The sequence below is a fragment of the Cylas formicarius genome, unplaced genomic scaffold (genome assembly GCF_029955315.1).
Source record: "Cylas formicarius isolate icCylForm1 unplaced genomic scaffold, icCylForm1.1 PGA_scaffold_4__25_contigs__length_36172078, whole genome shotgun sequence".
NCBI lineage: Eukaryota > Metazoa > Arthropoda > Insecta > Coleoptera > Brentidae > Cylas > Cylas formicarius.
Window position 1 is genome coordinate 2,055,315 of NW_026844334.1, and position 20,654 is coordinate 2,075,968.

Below are 20,654 nucleotides of genomic sequence, written 5' to 3' on the forward strand. Positions count from 1 at the left end.
GAATAAATGCGTGATGGAGGAAGTGATTGCGAGCGAGTTGCTCGAACTGCCCGACGACGAAGTCGAGCGCATCGTCAGGCGGTATTTCGACGACGCGGAATGGCAAAGTTTGAGCGAGTTGGCCAAGCTGAGACACATACGGATGTACGTCAACTATGTCGGCAATCCCGAGTTCGGTAAGTTTTTGGCCACGTAATCAAGAGGGTCTGGAAAATGTTTGAACCGAGTTTTGAGACTTTCGTGATAGGACGCGGACAATTTGGTCTACATCCAAGCTTGAGGGGTTGTGAAATACAATTATTTAAAGAGACTCACTCGGGGCGGGGTTCGTGTTTTAGCCGCGTTGTTGCCGAAACCCGATTTTTTAAAAAACGTGTCAAAGGCAGCGGTGCCTTTGAGCGAGAAGGTTAAACGAAAGGTAACCAAGGTCACGAAAAGTGCTAAAAGTGAGGGCGAGGTTAGTTTTAAGTCGCGAAAATGCGACGACACGTTAAAGAAAAGCTACCCCAAGAGATCTTCCGCGCCGAAGGTGAACTATTTCGAAGACGAGATAGCGGACGACGACCGTTACATATGTGAGTAATCTCTGCGGCTTTTTTTTTCGGCCGACATTTTTCTTTTCGACGAAAGTCTGCGACGAGTGCCAAGTAGAGGTGGTGGATTTTTGCGACAAGTGCGGCATGCTCGTGACCATCGAAGACGTGAAGGTGCCGATGGGCGTGCCGGATAGGGCTCGAAAAACGGTGCCCGAAGCTTTGGAAATCAAGCCGTCTCCGGTACACGGATTGGGAGTGTTCGCCACGAAGACGGTGCCCAAGGGGGTGCAGCTGGGTCCCTACGAAGGAAAACTGACCAAGGTCGAGAACACGATGGGCTACAGCTGGAAGTTGAGGAACGGGAGGCTGGTGAGTGATCGTTGGGGATTTATCAATAGGAACATGACTATACAGGGTGTACTTTAATTTCGTCGATCTGTTATGGGAAAAGGAGATGTAGCGGAAATTTCCACAAAAGCTGGGTTTACCCGATATAAGATATAAAGGTGCTTTCTCCTTGAATTTCGGATCATATTTATTTATATACAGGCTGTCCAGTATAAGAAGATGTGATAATTTATAATGTAAATAAAACTTGTTTATTTAACGTTTGGGGAAAAACGCCAAATACAGAAGTTGTTGAAAAAATAGTAAGCTATTTGCAAGATATATACAGGGTGTTGCGGAAATTACTTAGAAATAAAAGTTATATGTATTAGAGCAAGCATCGAAGTCGGTGGAAGACAATTCGAGCAATAAATAGAGCGAAACCAATTTTGTTATTAGTTTTGAAATAATTTTTAGGGAACTACTAGCAATACTAAATTGATGTGTAGCATAGAATACCCCAGGTAGCACAGGGTCGTCAAAATGACGTCGTTAACTAGTCACGAAATGATGAAAATGGCGTTATATATGACGTCAGCAGGATGTGAATTTGGTCTACTGATGTCTCAGACGAATGACGTTATTTAAGAGACGTCTTTTTTATGTCAATTATTGTCGTCAATTTTTATCATTCAAGTGACGTTGATTAAGTCAGATTTTGGTCATTACTGCCGAAATATATAACGAATTTTAATTTTTTATTTATTGAAGTAAGTTAATTAAATTAAATTACATACAACTTCTTTTGCGGTTGCGGAAAATGTAGGTAACGGGGAAAAAAATGGAAGTATAATTTTTTACGAAAATTAATGACTTTCATTTTGACTCGCCCTGTATAAACGTTTATAAAATTTTTGGCATAATAAAATTACTGTTGCCGGAAACGGTGTCAAAATATAGGATATGTGGATGAAAAAATTGCCATAAATCCGAAAACTTTGGTACCTGATTAAGTACAAATGGGAACAATATACAGGGTGTTCCATTTAAGGAAATGTAAGTTTGGTTTTCCACAAAATTAACACACATAATAAACGAGATTTATTACTTTGACACACTTTGTGGACACCCTGTATGTTAACACACCCATAGGATGACGGAATGGTCCAGACCCTTTCATTACGAAGGCATTTTGAATTATATTTACCAATATGTGTAAGTAAGTAAAAGTAGTAGTAGTAGTGGTGAAGTGTGACCGTGTAGCTTTAAGGTTATATAGTGGCGGTACCACGATAAAAATCGATGCGCCGCAGGTGGCTATGATTTTTTCATGGAGAGTTGCTACATTGCCGTAGTTTTTCTGGAAAATTGCAGCAAATGTGGCAAATGTGAGGCCCTAATAGGATCTTAGAGAAACTGTGATGCCTATATAATTGACATTTAACAAACTGAAAAATAGACTTGCACTTAAATAGCTGCGAACGATATTTGGGTGATATGTTTTAGTAGACAGGAATTAGGGCAGATATAAGAAAGCAATTAAGCGACAAGTTGACTTTTTACTAGAACAAGCATAAGAAATGTGCTTTACTGTCGATATATACACATTACCGGAAGTAACAAAAACAACTTCAATTTCAAAATGGAACATTAATTGAATTCACCCTTTATCTCCTACTGTTATTCAAACACTCTGTATAGCAACTGATCTGAATACAAACCTTGGCGCTATTTTAGACCAAATTCAAGCGATTTTGGTTAGTTGGTTTAATTCGGTTAGGTTCTATCGACACCTGAAGTAGAATCTGAATTATCCGTATAGGTCGACGCTGGTGACGAAAGCATTTCCAACTGGACGCGTTACGTCAACTGTGCTGATCACATGTCTCGGCAGAATTTGGTCGCCTTCCAATACAAGGGCAACTTGTACTATCGCACGGCCAGAACAATCAATGCTGGCGAGGAATTGCTGGTGTTTTACGGTAAAAGTTTCGCGGAGAAGCTCGGGGTAGACGTCAAGTCGTATTTTAATCCGCAATGTGAAGAGTTAAAGAAAGATTTCTATCCATGTGAATTTTGCGGAGTGGGACTGTGCTCGCAAAAATACAGAGCGATGCACCAAAAGTATTGCATGAAGGGCAGAATCTGTTTAGATTCGTTCGCTTGTCAGTTTTGCAAGTGTTGTTTTATGACCGAAACGCATAGGAATCACCATCAACGCAAGTGCGTCAAGGTCCCAACCAAGGATAATACAAAGTAAGTCTTTTTCCAATATATACAGGGTGTTGGAAAATTGAGTTGGGAAAATTGGAGGAAAGATTCAACGTGGTAAAATAATGGCAGTAAGTACATGCTCAATAGAATGAGCTCCTGGTAAAAGTCATCGTTGCAAAATAAAAGTGTTTCGGATATCTGTCACTAGAGGGCACTATTCTGTTGAGAATTAAAAAAATGAAGTTTCCGAACTCAATTTCCGATGACCTTATCTGTGTATAAAAGAGTTTAATGCAGTCATTTTGTGGTATAAGGTTTAAGATATATTGAAAAATCTAATTTGTTTTGCGCTTTCGTAATAGTTAAGTCTAAAAAATTAATAGTTATCATGTTCCATTTCGATAGTGAATTTTATACGATTTTGTAATGAGTTAATGTAATTTAAAAAATAATTTAATTGTCTGTCGGTTCCAACAAAGCAAGCAAGGACATTATCCACGTATCTATACCACCATAAAAAACCTTTACTTAAAGGATGTTCTACTATGATATTTTCAAAATTATCCATAAAAATCTTGGTCAACAAAGGACTAAGTGGGTTTCCCACAATCAAACCTTCTTTAGAGATATAAATCTGTCCATTAAATTCAAAATAATTTTGGTCTAAAGATACTATTAAGCAATCTAATAATTCTTGTTTCACCAATGGGTTAACCTGTTTCCGTGTTAGGTGGAATACTGGGAAATAAGTTTTGTACATCAAAAGACATTGCGTTAGAAGGGATTTTGATATCTTTAATTTTGTTGATTAATTCAAAAGAATTTTTTATTGCAAATTTTGGTTTAAAATCTGTGTGGAACTTTAAAATATTTACTAATTTTGTTTAACTGCTGGAGCTGTTACATAAAACACGACTGGTTTAATGGGCATATCTTGTTTATGTAATTTTACTATAGAATATAATTTCGGTGGTTGTGGATTCATAATTGTTAAAAAATATTTGTTGTTGTCACTAATTATGCTACACACCTAAACACAGAAAAATACATTTTTGACGACAACTTTGATGTTTTACATACAGCCACAAAAGTAGAAAATTAAATTTATTGGAAGCCATCGAGATTAACAAAATGAGACGTTCAAATGTATTGCTTAACGATCAATTAGATTTAAATACCTCTTCTTTATTGAACTTAAATTCTCACAACATTAATTAAGGTTTTATTGTCATTTTTCGGTATATATAGTAGCAGGTATTTTGTAAATATTGCATTTGATAAAGACGCGGTGAAAATCTGAACTTTCAGTTCTTATTTATTTTGATAAATAGATTTTCATCAAGTAAAAGCCACCTCAGTTCGATTGATAAGTTAATTCTCATACTATATTATGATAAAGCAATTTAATAGGGAACCGCACCCAAAATTTCTTAAAAAGCCCATGCCGTAGTATTTTAATAATGGCTTTAAAAACTTTATAAACTGGGATAGATAATCTTTTCGATTTGGGCATAACATGCGATTCGGTGTTGATGGTAGAATTCTTCCGTTCCAGACGTTCGAGGGCAATCAAGGGAGATGCGTGCACAAAGTGCAAATTAACAACTAAATACACTCCAGATATCAAGGCGAATAAATTTCAGTGCCATTTGTGTAACTTTGAGACCCGTTACAAATTTAATTTGACAGTCCACGCGAGAAGACATGATAATACGTTTGGGTTTGTGTGCCCTTGTTGCAAGAAAATATTTAAACAAAAGCTACATTTAGACAGTCACTACATCAGTAATCACAAAGACCAAATGATTGAGGTGTCAAACTTGGTTACTTCGAAAATTCATCGTTGCGATCACTGTCACTATAAAACTGTTTTGAAAACCAATTTAACAAACCACGTTAGAACGATCCATCGTAGGTAATTATAAAAAATGTATTATCTCGTTCCCAGTTCTTAGGAAATATTTGGGTTATTTAAATCAAAGTAAGTGTATTTTGTCGGGAATTTTGGTTAGATAATTCCATAATATGTATTTATTTTCTTTTTGTTTATTTTCGCTATACTTAATATTCTCGCCGGATCACTGTGTGCGATTTTTTTACGTTTTTATTACGTTTAATTTTTAATTTAAATAGTGTTATTCCAGGTAGTACAATTGTTAATTAAATATGTTTTTATTTGACTTATTCGACCTTATCTCCGAAAATAAATAAAATAAAATAAATAAATAAAAAGGCAAAAATAATAATAATAATCTGTAATTTTTTTTTCAGTACGACAGATACCAACGAGAATTTAAAGGAATTTCACTGTTCGGTGTGTTCTTTCAAAACGATTAATAAAACTAGTTTAAAACGGCACATGAATATTCATAACGATGCCGTCGGTTTTGTCTGCAAATACTGCAAGAAATTAGTTAAAGAAAAAAAACAAATCGACGGCCATTACATCTCCAAACATAAAGATAAAATCAGCGAATTTAAGGACGCCATCACCAACAAAGTCCATCAGTGTTCCCAATGCAGCTATCAATCTGTCCTTTTAAACAATTTAAAAGTGCACGTTGTACGTCGCCATCATAAAAAACAAACCACGACAGATACGTAAGAAAAAAAATCAATCAATCAATCCGTTTAAAATTTCATCGATTGTTATAAATAATGCGTTAAGTACAAAATAAAACAAAATCGAAAAATAACTCTCTACTGTTGTTTATTTCATTCGAAAAATCCTTTAAAAAACACATTCCGTTACGGCGCAGCACCGTGCTCGCCAGTTTGACAAGTGTTGTTTTACGACCGTAACTCATAAGCATTTCCACGTCATGATCCCCGAGATGACCTTCTTTGACAAATTGACCTTTCTCTTTCCATCAAGAGGAGATGGGAGAGAGGGCAGAGTCGGCTCCTGGGATGGACTTGTCTGGTACACGGACGGATCCAGAATCCAGATCCAGCAGGAGAGTCTTCTTCTGCTCGGATAGTAGACGCGCTGAAGTCAGTGCGTACGCGCTCCTTGTTGATAAAGGAGTGCAAAGGGGTACTGGGGAGAGAAAGGTCACGTTGGTCTGGGTCAATGAGGCAGCGAACGCCTTAACCAGAGAGGCATATAGGGCCAGAGCCCCGCTTGGGGATCGCCCCGTGTGTGAGGCGGGGAGCTCTCGAAGCCTGGGCGAGAGACCGGGCCGCGAGGGGCTGGAGAGTTGCTCCGGGAATGAGGCAGGCGAGGCTTATGATGGATGGGCCCGCCCTTACTCGGACCAGGGAGCTGCTTAGACTGACCAGAAGGGAGAGTAGAGCACTAACAGGGGCCTACACAGGACATTGCAGGCTGAGGAGGCATCTTTGCTTGAATGCCCTGCCTTGACATGGGCAAGGTTGGGAGTCTCTGGAACGGCCCTGATCGATCCGGACTCAGTGCACGGTATTGGGCTAAAGGAGTTGCTGACCTTCTATAGGAGGCATTCTGGACGCCCTCTGAGCGGCCTGGGGGCACAACGGGCCCATCTGGTGGCCTAAGTGCTTGGACGCCCGCGAGGGCGCCCCCCTTTAATACCAATACCAATACCCACTTTTTTGTGTCAATCGGTTCAATACTCTTTGATTTCTGATGCTCAGAACGGATTCAGAGCCAACCGCGCCACAACTACAGCTCTGGACTGTGCTCTGGAGCATATCTACAATAGCCTTAATAACAAACAGCCACATTAGGCTTATTTTTTGATTTCAGCCGCGCGTTCGACACTGTCGATCACAGCCTGCTCTTAAAAAAACTGTAAAATAGGGGCATTAGGGGTCCAGCAAACTCATGGGTTAAATCTTACCTCTCCGAGAGAGTACAGCAGGTTGTGACCGGCGGTTCAAAATCTAGCCCTCATTATGTTGGCAGAGGTACCCCGCAAGGATCCTGCCTTTTTAATTGTTTTATTAACGATCTTCCTCAGGATAATATAGATGCATTATTTGTACTGTATGCGGATGACACAAGCATTTCAGTTAGAGATAAAAACAGAGCTAATTTAAAAGGGGCCGCAGAACCAAGGGTCACGAGGGTGAATGAACGGTGTCGCGATAACGGACTACAATTAAATAAATCTAAGTCAACAGCTATGGAAATAGTCACAAAAAATACTCGCGTTGACTCCAATTAGAGGGACGTTCTATAGAAAACGTGGAGGCTACTAAGTTTCTCAGTCTGTACATTGACCTATCAGTGATAGGTTACGGTATAATCTATTGGGGTCTAGCCACTAGTGCACACCGGGTCTTCTTAGCACAAAAACGTGCTATTCGTTACATGATGCGTGTAACTAGTAAACATTCATGTAGGGATGTATTTAGGAAACTTCAGATCATGACACTTCCTTCATTATATATTTATTCCGTTTTGATTTACGTCAAAAGTAACATGATAAGATGGAATAGGAGATGTGACTTGCACGAACATGCCACACGGCAAAGAGACTACGGGCATGTCGGGCAACAAAACCCAAGGTATTTTGGCTTGAAAGTATATAACAGAGCTGATAGGTGTCTCTACTCAGTAGATGATTTTTTTTAAATGTATTGTTTAAACACTGCATATGACGTGCTTAGTATACCCATATATGTGTTATATGTAGTATCGAAAAGCGAAATAAATATCTGTCAATCTATCTATCTATCTATGCAGCGTGACATAATAGGGCTATACAATGTTGCGCTACCCTGTATATAATATTCAGACCATTACATCTCCAAACACAAAGATAAAATTTGCGAATTTAAGGACATCAGTGTTCCCAATGCAGCTATCATACTGTCCTTGTAAATTATTTAAAAATGCACGTTGTACATCGCCATCATACAAAATGAACCACGACAGACACCCGAAAAGCAGCTTAACCTATATCTATAAAAAAAGTCCAAGTATAGGTCCCTCGAATATTACGTAAGAAAAAAAATCAAGAAAGATTCCTCCTAGTGTTAAAATACCGATTTCGTCCGTTTAAAATTTCATCGAAAATCGAAAAATAACTCTCTACTATTGTTTATTTCATTCAAAAAATCCTTAAAAAAACACATTCCGTTACGGCGTAGGACCGTGCTCGTCAGTTTTTCAGGTGTTGTTTTACGACAGAAAAATTTCCACGAATCTTCATGCGTGAAGGATCGAAATGAGGATAATAAAAAGTAAGTGTTTTTCCCATATACAGGGTTATTCACGGTGTGTGTCCTGTTAGACGTTAATGGAAAATGATTTACGGTAAAAACCTGAAATATTGGTTACTTATGTTAAATACTATGTAAAATATTTTTGGCCATGCACATTGGAAACCGTTACCCTTTGAATTTCGTTTGGTTCAAGCCGCTGAAGGGACTGTTCAAACGATATTCTGGTTAGTTTCGATTCTCTTCTATTCATTAAAGAACCTATTCCAGAAACTCTAAACATTTTCTCCGATATATTAAAATCCGAGCATCTGAAACCAATCTTTTCATATTATTTGAAAAATTTTTTCTTGTAACGATCCAATTTATGAATGAACGTAAGAAACAGCTACTATCGCGAATAAATTTATGGAATCCTTTGAGGAGAAAACCCTAGACACCTTCCTAACATACGTTTTACCATTTTGTTACCCGAATCAGTGAATCGAGAATTAAAACATCTTAAATTTAAATTAAAGATATTAAGCGTTCTATCATAAAATAGACTTCACCGCAACCTTCTAATAGCAATGAGTCCGAAAGCAATCCCACATTTGCCACTGTTACCATTCTTAACATTCAAAACTTCACTGACCAAATATCCAAAATTCTTAAGAAGTTGTAACGTTGATTTGTCTCAGACAAAATTCCGTTTGAAATACCAGGAGCTTACATCATTCCATGCATATGCTGGAAAGAATACACTGGAGAGACGAAAAATATCAATTACAATCAAAGAACATGAAACAGTCTTAAGACTACGACGAATAAAGTCAGAAGTTGCCGAATAAATCATGAAACCGGACATCAAATCTTATTCGATGAAACTAAAATTCTTGCACGTAATCGATTCGGCTGCCAAAGAAAAATCCGAGAATCCATAAAAATCGATAAGCATCTAACCGGGTCTCAGGTGTTTCACCAATATGGGAGTCAGTCATCCTTTAGCTCCGCCCTCCCTCGAACAATATATAAGCAAGTTCAAAATAGAATGCGAGCCTGTTTTAGTTAAGTTCTGAGCGAGCCAACAGCCGTATTTACGTATTTATAATGAGCAAGAGAGAAGCCACAGTTGTTTGTATAATTTCCAGTTAAGATCGAGTTCACTGCCAATATGCAGATTTCCAAAATAAGGTTGAAATTTGATATTATAATTATTAATTGATATTATAATTATTAATATTATAATTTGTTTAAACTTCCGTGAAGAAATTTCATTATCCCAAGTCCAAAGGAAAGAAACAAATATAACCATCATTAACAACTACACAAAATGTTTTGAATGAGTTATCCGTATGAGCTTGGATTTTCCTCTAATAAATAGAATGACTTCAACCAATACTGTTTTAACTATTACGCAATTTATTCTCACCATGACCTCCTACTTCCATAGATTATGCTGATGATAATAATTTTCACTGTGATGTCAAAAGTGAAGGTGACTCTATTAAACTTTTAAACGCACTTTCACTAATGTAAATAGAGGGTGCAATGAGAATAGCTTGAGTTTAACTCAAGAAAAGTGTAAATTTCAGGATTTCAGGATGTTTGATCAAAAACTTTCATTTGCGCCGCATATAGAATATATGATCAATAAAACTTATCAGATGTCAGAATCGCAAGTCTCACGATTTTAATTCAGTCTAAACACGCAGAAATCGCCTTTAATCTCGAAGTGTTTTTAAATGAATTTTCTGTGCAGTCTTTGGAACAATGACGTAAAATAGCTGAATTATTATGTACTTTTAAAATAATAAGTTGTTTCCACTATTGAATGATGTAGCTAGATAATAGTCCTCACAGATAGGCTATAGAATATTTTCGCATTCCTAGGTCGGCGAACCAAAGACAAAGTGACCATCATAACCGGTAAAATTGTGAAAGGCGAATGATAAGGGATTAAATAATTAACAACACGTGGCTATAACTCCTGTATATTTATCGTACATGCAGAAAATTTGTTTCAAGTATATCATAACACACGTAAAACGCTTACAACTACTACGTTTAACGATACCACTAAATTTATCCAATAGAAAATTCATTTTTCGGCTCTAGTGAAGTATTTTTGGATTACCACTTACAGTTTCAACGTCACTTAATAATAAAAATATAAAAATCCTCACTTTAATTAGCAGGTACGAATATGTATTGTTTTTTTTTAACGGTGGACGTTTTGACACAGCGATTACGATGTTCTCGCCAAAACGATCGCATTTTTAACAACGTGAAAGTACTGGGTCCCTCGTATTAAGTGAGCAACTTGGAATTTTCGTCCTTACAACTTGGCGTTTTACCAAATCGATGTTTAAAACAACGTCACTTGAATTAACGAAATAAATCGCATACCTAAGAATAAAAAAAAGCCCACCGTTTGTACGCGTTCGGGGCTGGTGTTGATCCGGAAAATCCGAAGCCCGCACTTTCTAGTTCGAAAATTTTCATTAAATCGCGATTAATTGAAAATAGACGCATATCGGAGGTACGAGCGATAGGAAAATCCCGATCAGCGCTATACAAACAGTCGAGTTTTTTTAAATTTATAACTGTCTCACTTCGGAGCTCTATTCTTGACCCGAAAAGAACGCTCCCCTGCCAATTATTAAACAAAATCTTTTACTGAAGGTGGACGATCGACAAGAAAGAAATTTTGGGTATATTATTTGCAACTTAAAAAAATAATTCGATCCATCAGTTTTATCTTTTAAACTCTACGTAAAACTTTACGAAGTCTGCATAATACTTAAAGTGCACCACCGCCAGTTTGTGCAGCCCAAACTTTTTCTTATTCTGTAGCAGCGCATTCGCATTTTTCAAAAATAGAGCCCCAGAAAGCGCTTGCGGCGAGCGTCCTTATAATCTAAACATTTTCGTTGATAACATCAAACACTTACTCCGACGAAACATTGTACACCGACTGCGTCATAAGATAGGCTTTCGACGGCACCTGTCCGGTGAACTTTCAAATTAGTTGCTCAGAGCCTCCTAGGTTCTTCGCTCGCACGTCGACCTATAAAATCGCAATTATACGCGTCAATGTTAAAAACAGCTTATATAGACGATGCGATGGGAAAAACTCAAGTGTACCAGTGGTTGGTTCGCTTCAAAAATGGCGACGAGTCAGTTGATGACCGACCTCGTTCTGGACGTCCATCAACTGCTCGAATCGACGAAAATATTGAAAAGATTCGAGAGTTTGTGCTCACAGACCGTCGACAGACAATTGAACAATTATTAGTGGGTTGTCTTGGAGCACGGCTCCGCGAATTTTAACCGAAGATTTGGGAATGAAAAGAGTTGCTGCCACGTTTGTTCCTTGAGTTCTGAGTACCATGCAAAAACAACATCGAGTTGAAACATGTCGTGCTTTGAATCAACAGCTTGAAACGGATCCAGATTTTCTTTCAAAGAAATTACTGGTGACGAGTCATGGTGCTATGGTTACGATCCAGAAACGAAGCAACAGTCCAGCCAATAGGTTAAATCAAACATCAAAACGATACTGATTTGCTTTTTCGACATCAACGGCGTAGTTCAGGCAGAGTTCGTTCCGCCAGGCGAGACCGTTAATCAAGCTTTTTATCTGGAAGTTTTAAGAATATTGCGCAACAGTATTCGACAAAAAAGACCCGATTTGTGGCGGACAAGGGACTGGTTCTTCCACCACGATAATGCACCTGCACACCCAGCCATTTCTGTTAAGCAGTTTTTGGCTAAAAATGGCATGGTGCCTCTACCCCGTGCACCTTACTCGCCTGATCTCGCTCCGTGTGACTTCTTCTTATTTCCACGTATGAAAAGGGACATGAAAGGACAGCGATTTGACAACATTGAAGAGGTAAAGAAAAAAACGAGGGATGAGCTGTCGGCTACAGCCAAAGATGAATATCAAAAATGTTTCGAACACTGGAAGCACCGCTGTATGAAAAGTTTTCTTAAATTAATTTCGTATTTTTTAATCTTATTGTTTGTTATAGTGAATTTTAAAGATCGTATTCTTGAAAAATGAGAAAAATCAGATTTAGAGATCTGATTGGCAAATAATAATAACTGTAACTTCAAACTCTTCAGGTATAGCCAAATATCGTGAAGAAACTGAATTTTCCCTTGCAATTTAAGATTATTTATTCATTCCTAGCCGCTAGGATGACCCAAAAAGTTTGAAAAATTAAAAATTTGACTTTTAATTAATCAAGGGGGCTTTGGACTTGAAGGCTCTTCTCGTTCAGTTAACTTCCTGGGCCGATCAGGACGTGGCCGCATAAGATCAGATGGATTTCCATAAATCTATTATCCTTTTTCGAAGTGCCAAACCACTGACTTAAAAGTGGCGTCAGAAATAAACAAGTATAACTCATTTGTTCAAGCGAAATTTGATACATGCTGACTTGATAAAATATTGATAATTAAATTTTTTACCTGCAGTTCCAAATAGTGATTTTTCAAAGTGTATGGAGACTTATATCCCATTTTTTTATTTTTATTACTCTTAATGAGATTGCCGATATCTACTTGAAATACATTTCTCATTAAAAGTAAGTGAAAGAAGAAACTGAAAAAAAACTATGTGTATTGAGACTTTTTTGACAGACGTATATCAATAAAGATGTATTAATTTTGTTTTTTAGATTCCTCTTCTATTACCTAAAGTAAATTCTTGAATTTTGCTTAGAGATATCTCAAGGATCGAGCAAAACAGTATCACAGTTTTTTTTATACGGATGCTTATTGTCTCATAAACCTTCCTAAAAAATAAAACTCTTGTCTCTCTGCCTCCCCGATTGTAGACCAGAAAAGGCAACGCTTAGGTAACCCAAATGATGGAAACTATGGGCTTGTATTTTTCAAAAATTATGCAGTTTCCGAGAAATTACCAATTTACCATTTTCATTGGTTTCCTGTATTCTTGGAACAAAATGCCAGTAATAATCCACAAAATATTGATACCTGGAAAAGAGATCGTGAAGTCCAGTCCAGTACCAATCGGACAACGTTCCAGGGAATAGGGAACAACGCGAGAAAATGTAACAGATTTTTAATTTATTAATTCCGTCTGATCCAAGAATCGCAAATTTACGCAAAATCAAAGCTTTAAATGAAAACAGATTTAGTTCCGAAGGTTTAAATTTGCTAGAGCCGTTCAAAGAAAATATGAAAATCCTGAGGAAATCAGCGTCGATAATTATGGAATAATCACAGAATAAATACAATGAAGCTTTGAGTTATTTCACTTAATTTAGTATATTATATAAATTTTGTCATTAGTTTGGTCTTTAATTGCTATATCTCGTGACTTCCGACAAAAAAACAGCCTTTAAAAAAATTTTCAAACTTTTTGGGCAAATAAATTATCACCTTTCCGGGTCAGTAACATCAACAAAACGAACTGCCCGCGCATCCGGCTCTGTTAATTTGACAGACGTCTTCCAATCTGTCGGAAGATTCCACGATTTTCAGTCTGGAAGCCGGCGTGCCAGCGGATGTGACTACCATTTCGCACGAGTGCCTCAACTTCCGGTTGCTGAATCGAAAGTAACCCTTCAAACGTTTTTTAGACGATCTGGAATATGAATAATAACCCTGAACCGTTTATTTACAAATCCTCTGGTCGAACTTGCTGACGTTTCGCCAATCATCCGGTTGGCTTCTTCAGAGCTTTACTGAAAGTATTCTACTCTGTACGCATTTGCAGCATAGTTAGCCCAAAACTGATATGCATGTTACGGGTTCAATTTTCAAAAGAAGTCGAAAATTAAGAACTCTAACCTATGCAGATTTAAGTGTTACATAGTTTAATTAATAAAAATTTTAAATAAAAAAATTGTTTTAATAGTTTTATTTCCGTTTATTATTTTAGGGTTGGTAATAATTGTAAACTAAAAGTTAAAGTGCTGCGAGGTTGCTGTGTCCCGTCGTGTCGTAGCCAACTTCATTTTGTATGAAAAAAAAAATAAATAAAATTTTATCTACACAGCGCCTACTATAGTAAATATCAAAAATTGCAAATATATTTTAAACTATTCAATAAAAATATGTGTATGGAACATCGTTCGACAGGAAATTTTATTAGAAAACTGATTTTTTAGAAAAATTGGGGGTATCCTATTTTACGAAATACAACTTTGCGTGATATCTCGGGAACTAAAGGCTCTAAGACAAAGAAAGACTTAAAAAAACTTAAAAAAATGTTTTAAAATGTTAAAAAGGGCCTTGACATATCACGATGCGGTTTTCAGTTTTTGTTTCTCTCGAAAATCGGGCCCTCCAAAAGCCAACAGGATGATTGGCGAAACGTCAGCAATTTCGATTCATCAGATTTGCAGATTTGCAAACAGTGTTATAGTGGTCTGTGGAAGTTTCTTTGAAAAATCGTGAACCGTCATTAATATAAACTTATAAACTGAAAAATTCAACCCTTAATAAAGGAGACGTTTCGTCTGTTAATTCATTTATTCGATAATTTATTTTCGCGTCTCCACAGCGCGACCTCTAACCGACTTTGAAACGGAGCCCCACCATCCACCATCTATGCTACTATACTATACTATAAAATTGATCCGATCCCTCACCTGCTCATCTGCCAACAAGTGAATACCAGCGGCGTCACGCACGTAGGTAGAAACCCGACCCAGACGAATATGACGTAGGTGTAGTCGAAGTGGCTGCTATTGTCGTAGGTCTCGGATAAAGCCACCCTGAAATCAAAAGTGGACCTAGCGATATTCGACGGTCATGTTGGAAAGCAGACCTGGCGAGCCTCATGATCATCAACGGGCACAGACAGACCGCGTTGACGGTGATGATCGTTCCCAAATAATATTGGGTGCGTTTTTCCTTCACCACATCTACCTCTGGCTCGTGCGTCTCGTAGCGGGTTCGGCCGTAGTCCGCGTAGCTGTCGGTGCTGTAGCGGCTGTCTTGGCTGCACGCACCCCTGCTGCTTCTACAAGACCCGTTTGAGCTTGTATGTTATACGACTACATTCGTTGTCGATAGTAGATAAACAAAGGGGGCTCGGACAAACATAACATCAAAACACAATCGCCTCCCTCGCCCCTCGCGGAGTTAACTGCATGACTTTTACGGATACGATCCACACTTGTTGATTTGTTTTGCTTCGTTCGATGAGCTATATTAATGTTCACATATCTACTAACTGCATTTTAACTTCAGATAAGGACTAACCAAACGGCGAAATGTAAGAATTAATTTTTTGATTAGTATGGAAAATAAAAATAAATATACTAAAAATAATTTCCCGGAAAACCACCACCAGGTTTTAACAACCTCCTTTATGGTACGCGTCCCAATTTAAACTTTCCGAGCTTATTGAAAAAAAAAAAAGAGCGTTGCTGTTATTTTTCTTAGACGTTCTGTTTCTGAAACGCCGAAGCGTATTTTAATTAGAGCTCGTCTCCGCTTTCCGTTTGTTTACCTGAGATCGGTAGTCGTCGCAGTCACCGTAGAATTGGAATCGGTACGGGATCTACCATCTCCTCTCGTCCTTGAATCGAAATACACGGCGGCCGCGTTGCTGTGATACGCGAGCTCACGTGAGGAGCACACAAAAAAGTATGATATCGCAGCCAGGGGACCGGCGTATCTAAAAATCATATTTTTTCTTTACATAATAGAACATATCGGGATTAAAATTGATATTCCTAAATAGGAATGTCTAGAGTGCAAAAATTTATCTGGGAAAACTCATTGAAGTCGCTAAGCAAGTGATTGGTAGGGTAATAAACTCTTTAATGGAATTTTTACTAGTTTAATGATCGGTCTCTATTATGATAAATGTATTGTTTACGTTTTTGTTTGAATGAAGTTAATGAGGTGACTGATCTCAGTTGGAGAGGGAGTTGTAAGCCTTGATAGCACCGTAAAACACTTAAAACGTCAAAGCATTAAATGCACTATATTTTTGGTGGTACAATAACCGGAACGCTAAACCTCATTTTATGGTTTTAAAAAAATAACGCCTCATATAAAATCTTTTAAATAGCTAACTGCTATCATTTAGTAGGGTCCGAACAAAATTACGATCCGGCATCAAGGTGGGGTTTACATTCACTTAGTAGATTATCACACCCCGTATAAATATGAATTTATAATTATTTTTTCCACCTGGCACTTTGCCTTTCCTATTTTTTTTAAGACCACTTCCCTTTTTTGTTTTGAAATTCTCCCTAATCATTTTTAAACCTCATTTTGGGGGGATTCGGGTTAAGCCGCGTGTTAATTAGAAAAGCTCTTCTCTCCAATTAATTAATCAGATTTTGTGCGTCAGAAGTTTTAGAGCTCGCGACATATTGATTTACGAGCGTACGTGCCACCCGCAGAACTGTCAAATTTTCTCCCGACGCGGAAACAAACATGTCCTTCCGCCAACGCGTGTGATTCGATTTTTTTTTCCGTCTCTCTCTCACTCTCTCGCGCGCGCGTTTGTTTACGACAATTCAGACGCATAAAATTTCCGACCCCCAGTCGCGCGTCAAATCTAATTCTTACGACGATAAGGATCGGCAAACGCGTCTTGAAAAACAATTCCCCCGTCCCGTTAGACCCCGATTCGAAAACATTCAAGTGTCCCAACGAGGCGAGTTTGTCTCATTGCAAATCGTGTCTGAGATTTAATTAATGACGTGGGCAGGGCTAAATAAATTTAGGTATAAAGGTTTGTTTCACGTAAACCTTAATAATAAACACTCCGTCCATTACAATTACGCTATTAGGAGGAATGTTTGGAACTAGTTTGTTTTTAAACCAACTTTCAAATAAATCAGCGGTGGTGTCTTCATGGTAATGTTGATGTTGGAATTTTCATCAATGTGGCCGTTTCTTCTAAAGGTGCTTGCTTGCTGGCACCACGTTCAATAAGAGTCAAATAAACATTGTTTATAACTTTCTTAGTCTCAATAGAATAGTGTTTTCTACATTTGGGCGGGAGCATCTTCTGAGATACACTAGACTCCTGCATATTTTGCATAATTCGCACATGATTGAACACACGCTGTATTACACACGAAATAAGAATGATTGCTAATAAACTTAAACTAAGTAGTATCCCAAACCAAAGAATATTACACACAGGTAGGTATAAAATTATTTTCTATTACGGACCACAATTTTACCTGAATTTAAATTCCGAAACTTTATTTAGTAATTTTGTTGCATTGGATAATCCCATTTAAAAGCAATTGGTCACTTTCTTATATCTATGAATACTTGCTTATACGTTGTTTGAGGGGGGCGAAGCTATGGATTCCCGGATTTTATGTCCGGTTGTGTGATTATGTCTTTCAAATGCTGATGAGTTTGTTTGTCTTAGTCTTGAGGCTCTTTCATGTTCTTTGAGCCTAGTTGAAATTTCTCCGGTCTCTCCAATATATTCTTTGCCGCATGTGCACACAGACCGATACCTTAATGCTTTGCCACATCACAATCCGGCCTAAAAATCAGAATCAAAACACCTTACCTCTGATCTTCTCTCTAATAATTTCCGTATTAAAGATATTAAGGGTTCTACATTCAAAAAATCAATGACCATATATCAAAAGTTCTAAGGAAATATATCGTGGAAACCAGATCTATCATTTGTCCCAAAACCTTTCAACATCTTCGATCCGTCAAAGACAAAATTCCATTTGAGATAGCAGGAGTTGACAGCATTCCATGCATATGCAGCAAAGAATACATTGGAGAGATAGGACGAAAAATATCAACTAGGCTCGAAGAACATGAAAGTGCTTTGAGACTAAGACAGATAAACCCAAAAGCAGTTGCCGGACACAATCACCAAACCGGACATAAAATTTTATTCGATAAAACTAAAATTCTTGCATGTAATCGACTCTTCTACCAACGAAAAATCCGAGAGTCTATAGAAATCTATAACCAATCTAACAATCTTAATCGCACCTCAGCTCTTAACTTGTCGCCAATATGGGAATCAGTCAGATGTTTAAGCAAATCATTTAGCTCCGCCTCCCTCAAACAATATATAAGCAGGTACAGAATAAAATGCAAGCTAGTTTAATTTAAGCTCTGATGAAGCCAGCCGGAAGTTTTGTAAAAAGTTCAACAGACATTGTGGGTGTGGATTGACAAGTATGTACTAAGATTCCTACGGCTGCGAGCCACTTCGGACGTTTCCGAGGTATAACCACGCAGATTTGGGAACAATCGGATGTTTTCGGCTTGAATTTGGACATTTGTCAATTCTGCAGAGTTTTTAAATCACTCGAATATTAAATAGTGAATCAAATGCCGTTTACCGCAAAACATACTACAGGAATACAGGGACAAATAATTAATCTAAATGTCACGCACAACGAGAGTGGTTACGACAGTCAGTCGATTCAGAAAAACGTTGCCGTCCGAAGCAGTCTTCTGCTAACGGTGATCCACGGATCCTGGATGAAACGGTACAGCGCTGCAGGAAAATTTATGTTGTCGTCACTTAAAGAGATTTATGTTGCTACGAGTAACACACTTTATTTTGTCAGAGTTCTGAACCGTTAGCCACGGACTCGTGGTAGCTGATCCGTGAAGATTTTACAGTCGTTTCATCGACACCCTACTTGTTACAGACTAGAAACTATCCGCCTACGATTAAAATAAAACCGATATGGTCAAATACAGTGGTATCGTGCAGCTGTAAAGGTCACTAATTATATTAAATTTATCAGGTTATCCTTTTTTTTCATTTCAAAACAAACGTGAAAGTTTGTAGTTTATAAATTTATAAATATACAAGTCCTGCATGATAAGACCGATTTTGACTATATTGCAGTTTCAACTAGTAATTAGTTAAGGACGGAAGTTGAACCATGTCAGTTGAATTGTAACTTACTAAACACACTTGAACGAGTCTAATTTTGCGTCTTATGGCGAGCCATAGCAAAGTAAACGACTTTTATTAATCATTTGAGTAGGAGAATTACCTAACTTCACCTTCCACTGTTGCTGGGAGAAATCTTGAGATATAAATTACAGATTAATCACCTAAGATTTTAGATTTAGTTTCTCCACCGATCATATGCTGATTAGCACAAACCAAATTACAATTTCTTAGCTGATCAAACATGGATTATCCACACAAATTAAATGATAACAAAAAATGTTCAGATTTTCACAGTTTTCGGCAACACCGTGCCTTTATCAAAGGTATTTAATAAGGGCTGTTGCCGAAGCAGCTGTCTTAAAGCATTAAAAACTGTGAAAATCTGAACATTTTTTGTTCTAATTTAATTTGTGTTAAATGGATTTTCATCAAGTAAAAGCCACGTAAATCTGATGGATTACCTACCAGGAACTGCCTGAAGGTGAGAGACTGAATGTACTTTTAAAATTAAGGATTGCTTTGGACGCTACTGTTCCGACTTTTGCATGGAAAAAAATTGAAAAATTGGGCATTTTTAAAATCCTTTCTCTGCCATCTACAGTTCCAAATTTAAATTGATAGTCTTTTCCCGTAGGTAAGATACTTGGGCATAGGTACCCCACAATTGAGAGTTTTGGTTTAGGAGGGGCCTATAGCTTATCTCGAAATCTATTTTCCCAAGGGTCACTTTTTTATATACAGGGTGGCAAAACCAATTTTTCAATAGAAAACTATACTTTTTATTGCATTTTTTATAGTCCTTTCAAAGACAAATTCAACAATATATATATATATATATATATATATATATATATATATATATATATATATATATATATATATATATATATATATATATATATATATATATATATATATATATATATATATATATATATATATATATATATATATATATATATATATATATATATATATGAGTATCGGTCTGTGATGCACCATTTCGAACTTATTAGCGATCATCTTCAGAATTCAGGCTACGTTTTAATTATCATTGTTGGCATGTTTATTTTATTAACTTTTTAAACTTTTTTCTTTTTTTCTGTCATTATTACGAAAATAATGTTTTCTTTGCCAGTGATCAAATTTAAAATATTTTCCAAAAATACGCGGTGCTGCCACGTTTCGCAAAATGATAATTTTCTCAATTTTCTGAAACGAGACACCCTGCATATTAATAGATTTTCGGATGCTACTTTAATAACAATTTCAATTACATATAACTATTATATAACATGGTGCGGGTCTCTGACTTTCTGAATACGTGGATGGTATTTGCAATTATTGATCAAGTTTGGATAATGAAAGTGAACGTCGAATTCGAAGAATTTAAAACCAGTGCGTGGGCTTTGTGTATGGCTAAGAAAGTATGATAATATTTCTAATTTTTCTATTCTTAGGATGTTAGGGCTACGGAATTTTTAACAATGCCTCTTCAACAGAGTGCCAAGTTCAGGAGGAGTTTTTCTTATAACGCCATAAAATAT

General features: G+C 37.1%; 2 protein-coding genes across 2 annotated transcripts in view; one reads left to right on the plus strand and one right to left on the minus strand.

Moving 5' to 3' along the window:
- The first annotated feature begins 13 nt into the window (after positions 1–13).
- On the plus strand, positions 14–10,156 carry LOC132700809 (histone-lysine N-methyltransferase PRDM9-like). The gene is made up of 6 exons (XM_060668357.1): positions 14–176; positions 339–575; positions 631–905; positions 2,686–3,119; positions 4,633–4,862; positions 10,098–10,156. Exons 1-6 carry the CDS (start codon positions 14–16, stop codon positions 10,154–10,156), a joined length of 1,398 nt encoding a protein of 465 aa, XP_060524340.1.
- A 302-nt stretch (positions 10,157–10,458) lies between these two features.
- LOC132700847 (orexin/Hypocretin receptor type 1) overlaps positions 10,459–20,654 on the minus strand; it is a 51,647-nt gene continuing 41,451 nt past the window's right edge. The window contains exons 4-8 of the mRNA XM_060668418.1: positions 15,700–15,867; positions 15,013–15,207; positions 14,834–14,959; positions 13,620–13,824; positions 10,459–11,274 (exon numbers count right to left, since the gene is read on the minus strand). Of these exons, the coding sequence (XP_060524401.1) occupies positions 13,638–13,824; positions 14,834–14,959; positions 15,013–15,207; positions 15,700–15,867 (676 nt within the window). The 3' untranslated portion in view covers positions 10,459–11,274; positions 13,620–13,637. The remainder of the gene's footprint in view (positions 11,275–13,619; positions 13,825–14,833; positions 14,960–15,012; positions 15,208–15,699; positions 15,868–20,654) is intronic.

What these genes read in the sequence shown, in the direction of transcription:
- LOC132700809 (XM_060668357.1), top strand. Translation starts at nt 14, where the DNA reads ATGGAGGAAGTGATTGCGAGCGAGTTGCTCGAACTGCCCGACGACGAA. An exon ending in TGTCGGCAATCCCGAGTTCG is followed by an intron (nt 177 to 338) that starts GTAAGTTTTTGG and finishes TTCGTGTTTTAG; the next exon opens with CCGCGTTGTTGCCGAAACCC. An exon ending in AGTTGAGGAACGGGAGGCTG is followed by an intron (nt 906 to 2,685) that starts GTGAGTGATCGT and finishes TTATCCGTATAG; the next exon opens with GTCGACGCTGGTGACGAAAG.